General features: G+C 66.2%; 1 protein-coding gene across 4 annotated transcripts; it reads right to left on the bottom strand.

Moving 5' to 3' along the window:
* Positions 1-355: 355 nt before the first annotated feature.
* RFX5 (regulatory factor X5) lies at positions 356-5,468 on the bottom strand. 4 transcript variants are annotated; one of them, XM_065043223.1, is made up of 10 exons: positions 5,250-5,468; positions 3,719-3,849; positions 3,399-3,432; positions 2,995-3,077; positions 2,714-2,839; positions 2,435-2,551; positions 2,197-2,278; positions 1,611-1,815; positions 1,416-1,513; positions 356-1,329 (listed from the first exon to the last, which is right to left on the bottom strand). In XM_065043223.1, exons 2-10 carry the CDS (start codon positions 3,835-3,837, stop codon positions 403-405), a joined length of 1,791 nt encoding a protein of 596 aa, XP_064899295.1. In that variant the 5' UTR covers positions 3,838-3,849; positions 5,250-5,468; the 3' UTR covers positions 356-402. The 4 variants fall into 4 exon arrangements, with proteins under 4 accessions (XP_064899295.1, XP_064899296.1, XP_064899297.1 ...); XM_065043224.1 differs by having other exon boundaries at positions 1,611-1,812; XM_065043225.1 differs by having other exon boundaries at positions 3,658-3,849; positions 5,250-5,450.
* Positions 5,469-6,081: the final 613 nt, after the last annotated feature.

Raw genomic sequence — 6,081 nt, 5'->3', positions numbered from 1 at the left:
AGAGGCGTGGTCATGTGGCAATGGGCGTGGCCACGCAGGCGCAGTGGCCGCAGTTCGCGCGTTTCGCGGGGTTGGCCAAAAACGTCGGTTTTTTCGTTGAAAATCGTCTTTGGCGGCGCCGGCCGGGAGCGGAGCCCCCCCACCGGGTCTGTCAGCGCCTGCAGCCCCGGCAGCGAACCGAGGGACCCCACGGGTGTCCCCTCCGCAGGTGTCCCCCCACCCCCGGGGCTGTGACACCCATCCTGCGTGTTTGACACCCCCAGGGAGGGGATGTGGCACTGGTGTCACCTCCACAGGACCCCCCACCCACCATGCAGGGTCTCCAGCCCCCCCACTAGAGGCCACAGACAGGACGGACAGAGCACTTGGTTTTTAATGAAGGGACAAGGCAAGGGACACCCCCTAAGTGCCAGGGTGGGCACAGAGCCCTGGCGAGCCCCCCTGGGACAAAGTGACACACGGGGACACATCCAAGGGCTGGGAGGTGGCAGCAGCAGGACCAGTCCCTGCCTGTGTGTGTCCATCACGCTGTGCGGGGGGATCCCCCCCATCCTGGGGGGTGCAGGAGCCCCCGGTGTCACCCATGGGGGACCTGGCCTGGTCTGGGCTCTGCTGTGCTGTCCCCTCCTCCAGTGCCAACTTGCAGCCATCGGTGACCTTGGCCCCGGGCCTGCCGTCCTGGATGACGCTGACCTGGCTGGGCAGGGACCCCCCGGCCGGGCTGTCCCCAAGGGGACCGGTGGCACCGCCACCACCGGGAGAGCCACCGCCATCGTCCCTGCGCTGAAGCTCCGCCGTGTCCCCCGCGTCCTCCGGCCTCTTCCGCGGCCGCCCCCGCCTCCGCTTCTGCGGGGCGGTGTCACCAGCCGGCTCCGGGGGACGCTTGGTGGCCTTGGGGCGCTGTGAGTCCTGGGGACCCTCGCTGCCCGCCGTGCCGCGGGGGTTCGGGGGGCTCTCGGCGGCAGGGACGCCCACGCCGGGCAGCAGCACGTTGAGGATGGGGACGGTGGCTTGTTGGCTCAGCAGCCCGGCCGCCCCATTGGCCCCGGGGGGCAGGGAGGGGGACGCCGTGCCCACGGGCAGCGGCAGGGCCACCTTCACGGTGGCCCCCAGGGGGGCAGCGGTGATTTTGGGTGCCAGGATGGGAGGGGAGGAGCGGACGGTGGCGCCGGGTAGCGCCGATCGGTCGCCCGGTGGGACGCGGGGCAGGAGCAGGGGCAGGCGGGCGACCAGGGCGTTCACCTGGGGGCTGCTGCCCGTCCTGGGGGGCTCCGGGGGTTTCTTCTTCTCTGGCCGGGGTGGAACGGGGGGCTTGGGGCCGCTCTCCGTCTGCGGGCAAAGCGGTGGTGGCAGGGGGACATTGCGGCGGGTCTGGGGACCCAGGGGTCCTGGCTGCCCCCCAGGCGGGGTCTCACCTGCCCCTGGTTCCTGTCGCCGCTCTCAGCAGCGTCCAGCCCGTTCTTCTTCCCTGCCGTTGGCGTCCGGCTCTCACGGTGGCTCTTCTCCGTGCGCTCTGTGGGTGCGCAGGTGACAAAGGGGGATCCCCCCATCCCCGCCGTGGGCAGCCGGAGCGGGGGGGACGCAGCACCCCAGGGGACCCCGTCACCCACCCGAGACCACCATGGCCATGACGAGGTCGGCGCGGGGCGAGCGGGCGCTGATGATGTGCTGCTGGATGAGGAACTGCGCCACCTCCACGATGTTGTTGAAGGAGCGCTTGAGGATCTTCTCGGCCCAGTCGCAGGTGAGGGCGCAGGCCGCCTCCATCACCTCGCTGCTGTACGACTGCACCAGGTCCGCCAGCTCCGACTGCTGCTGGTGGGACGAGCCGTCAACCCCCAGCACCGACGGGACCCCCCGATGCGTGCGGGGCCCCATCCTGACACCCCGAGGAGTCACAACCGTTGGGGGACCAAGCAGAACCTGCTCCTGGAGAGCGCATCCCTCCCCACTGCGTCTTCATTAGACCTAACGAGCGAGGGGGCTCGTTACCCTGCCCAAGGGGGCGGTGGCCACGCAGGCACAGTGGCCACGGGCCACGCGTTTCACGGGGTTGTGTTGGCAATCAGCTCTGGTGGCACCATTGGGGAGCGGAGATCCCCACACCGGGTCTATCAGTGCCGGCAGCCCTGGCGGCGAACCGAGGGACCCCCTGGGTGTCCCCTCCCCATGTGTCCCCCCGCCAGCAGGACTTACGGTCTCGGTCACTTTGAGGTCCAGGCTGGGCAGGGGCGGCAGGCTGACCACCGTCTTCCTCCGGATCCCGCTGTAGCAGTACGTTTGGCAGCGTTAAGGCGTTTTGCGGTCACACCGACGCGGACGCGACCGGTCACGACTCCCAGCGGGCTCACGATGGGCTCAGGAACGGGAAAAACCGGCGAAGCAGCAGCTGCTGCCGCCAGCCCGAGCGGCTCCCGGGCGCGCAGAAGGATATTTCGACTGTCCGCGGCCCCCCAGCCGCCGGGCTTTGATATTGGGGAAGATCTCCCGGATGATCTTGCCGAAATTGGCGGCGCTCAGGGGGCGGCAGCAGAGGTTGTCGCAGTATCGCCTGCCGGGGAGAGCCGCGGTTAACGCCATCCTGCCCGGTGTGCTCCCCGCTGGCGTTTCGGAAGCCTGTGGTTGGGCTGTTCCCAAACAACCCCCGGCGCTCGCCGCCCTCCAAACTGGGCTCCCCGGAGCCTCCCGGTGCCAGAGCAGCCCCCGCGCTCACTTGTAGGCGTCATAGACGTCCTGCTTGGGCAGGCAGGTGTCCGTGTGCTCTTCCAGGTGGTTCCGGATCCAGTTGCACGCGTGCATGTACTCGGCCGTGCTCAGCGAGCTCAGGTCCAGGCTCCCGCTGCCCCGGGGGAGCCCAAGAGAAATATGCAATCAGGGAAAAAGCAGCGTGGATGGAGGCAGAGCGTAGCAATCCCTCCCCCGGCCTCTCGCGATCGGTGTCACCCGCTATCACCCTACAGCCCCCGCTGTCCCCGAGGCGGCTCCAGCACCCACCTCTTCTCCCCCAGGCTCGGCCCCGACGGCAGCTTGAGGTAGAGGTAGAGCTTGTCGTTGTCCGAAAACTTCTGGACATCTTGCTGCGCTCAAAGGGTCCACGGGGAGGGGGAGAACGGACCAGAGACAAAGGTTAAGGATCCAAAATAAGGAACAGGCGGCGCTCGTTACCCTCTTAACAACATAACCCATGGGTGGCTTTGTCAGCCACTGGGTGCATGAGGGGACAGGAGCTGCCCCTCGAGGGGACGGGGAAGGGTTGTCCCCCCAGTTTCTCAGGGCTCATCCCCGCAGCCAGATTGTGATGTGACAGCAAATGGGCTCCAGCAGAACCCATCACCAGGTTTCTGGGCGAGGGGTGGGAGACGCCTCGCTCCCACACGCCGTGTCGCGGGGACACTCACCAGGATGGCGTCCACTTTGTTCTGCACGGATTTGCTGCGCGGGACAGAGACAAAAGGCGTTAGCACAGAGCAGGACGACACCCGCGCCACTCCCCAACCCGCCCGGCTCCCTCCCGGGGGGGCTGCAGCAAACCCATCGGCCCCAAACTGATTTTTGCACCCAATCCAAGCGCCGCTCCGCAGCGCAAGAAGCCACAAGGCACCGCGACGCTTCGGACCCCGCGGCTGCAAATGAATCAACCTTATTAAATGAACCCACACGGGGTGACGCTCAGACTAACGGGAAGAGCTGCCCGGGGGAGAGCGAGCGCTGCCCTTACGAGATGGTGCCCTGCAGCCCCTGCAGCAACGTGCTCGACTCGGTCGCGCCGCCCCGGGTGCCGCCGGGTGCCAAATCTCCCTTCTTGGTGGCTCGGGCGCTCAGGTCGTCGTCAGCCATGGCGCTGGGATCCTGCCAGGAGGAGAGAGAACAAAATGGTGCCTTAAAAAAGGGGGAAGAAAAACCCTTGGGAGCTGGAAAGTGCCCAGGGGGCACCTGCGGGGCTGTTGGCATCAATGGGGATGGTGGGGACAATAGGACGGGTCCCCAGTGGTGTGGGGTTATGGGGCACAAGGAGGGCAGGTCCCCAGGGCAGGGACACCAAGGGGGCAGGTCCCCCAAGGCGTGGGGACATGGGACAGCAGGACAGGTCCCTGGGGACATGGGACAGGAGGAGGGCAGGTCCCCAGAACAGGGACACCAGGAGGACATGTCCCCAAGGGTGTGGGGACATGGGACAGCAGGACATGTCGCCAGAACAGGGACAGCAGGAGGACATGTCCCCAGGGGTGTGGTGACATGGGACAACAGGAGGACATGTCGCCAGAACAGGGACAGCAGGAGGACATGTCACCAGGGGTGTGGGGACATGGGACAGCAGGGCAGGTCCCCAAGGCTGTGAGGACATAGGACACCAGGAGGACATGTCACCAGAACAGGGACACCAGGAGGACATGTCACTAAGGGTGTGGTGACATGGGACAGCAGGAGGACATGTCACCAGAACAGGGACACCAGGAGGACATGTCACCAGGGGTGCGGGGACATGGGACAGAAGGAGGGCAGGTCCCCAGAACAGGGACAGCAGGAGGACATGTCCCCAGGGGTTTGGTGACATGGGACAGCAGGAAGGCAGGTCCCCAAGGGTGTGGGGACATGGGACAGCAGGAGGGCAGGTCCCCAGGGGTGTGGTGACATGGGACAGCAGGAGGACCTGTCACCAGAACAGGGACAGCAGGAGGACATGTCCCCAGGGGTGTGGGGACATGGGACAGCAGGAGGGCAGGTCCCCGGGGATGTGTGGACATGGGACAGCAGGACGACATGTCGCCAGAACAGGGACAGCAGGAGGACAGGTCCCCAAGGGTGTGGGGACATGGGACAGCAGGAGGGCAGGTCCCCAAGGGTGTGGGGACATGGGACAGCAGGAGGGCAGGTCCCCGGGGATGTGTGGACATGGGACACCACGACACGTCCCTGGAGACATTCGACACCAGGAGAGCAGGTCCCTAAGGGCGTAGGGACATAGGACACCAGCAGGACATGTCCCTAAGGGGTGTGGTGACATGGGACAGCAGGAGGACATGTCCCCGGGGTATGTGGGGACACCAGGAGGTCCCCAGGGACATGGGACAGCAGGAAGGCAGGTTCCCGGAGGACGGGCGCGCCCGGGGGCTCCGTGACAGCGCAGCCCCGCCGGTGGCAGCTGCCAGGGAGGGGACAAGGGACCGGGACAGCGCGGCCCGCGCCCGGCGGGGCTGGTGTCGCACCGGACCGGACCGGACCGCCCCCCCGCCTCGACCCGCACCCACCTGCGGGCGGCTACAGCCGGGGCCCCTCTCGCCTCATGCCGGTTCCCGCCGGTTCGGTCCGGTTCCCTCCGGTTCGGCCCGGTCCCCGCCACGTGCCGCTGCCCCCCGCGCAACAGGAACCGAAAGTGCTGCGCCCCACCGGGACGCGCCCGCGGGCCCCGCCGGACGCTTTTTTTTCTGATTGGCTCCGGCGCCGCCGGTCCGCCTGGATACGGCTCTTCCCTTAAACGCGATTGGCTGCTCTGGCTTTCCTACCCGGATACAAGCGGGGCGGGTCTCCTGAGTGGCCGCGCGCGAGTTGAAGTTCGCCTAGTAACAGGCTTCTGATTGGTGGGGCTGGAGCACGAAGTGAGAACGTAAACGAGCCGGTGCGTGTTCAATGCGTGTGCAATGCGTGTGCATGCACGTGACGTACGGGCGTGCGCTGTGCACGGGGCGTGTGCACGCGCGACGCCCGCACGTGCGCGTGCGCTTGCGATATGCGCGTGTGCACAGTGTGTGCGTGCACAGTGTGTGCAGTGTGTGCACAATGTGTTGTGTGCACATTGTGTGCAGTGTGCGTGCAATGTGTGCGTGCAGATTGTGTGCAGTGTGTGTGCACATTGTGTGCAATGTGTGTGCAACGTGTGTGTGCACATTGTGTGCAGTGTGTGTGCACGTTGTGTGTGCACATTGTGTGCAGTGTGTGCAATGTGTGCATGCACATTGTGTGCAGTGCGTGTGCAATGTGTGTGCACACTGTGTGCAGTGTGTGTGCAATGTGTGCAGTGTGTGTACAATGTGTTGTGTGCGCACTGTGTGCAGTGTGTGCAATGTGTGCAGTGTGTGTGCA

The sequence above is a fragment of the Columba livia genome, chromosome 28, assembly GCF_036013475.1.
Source record: "Columba livia isolate bColLiv1 breed racing homer chromosome 28, bColLiv1.pat.W.v2, whole genome shotgun sequence".
NCBI lineage: Eukaryota > Metazoa > Chordata > Aves > Columbiformes > Columbidae > Columba > Columba livia.
This window is presented reverse-complemented; position numbering and strand designations above follow the sequence as displayed.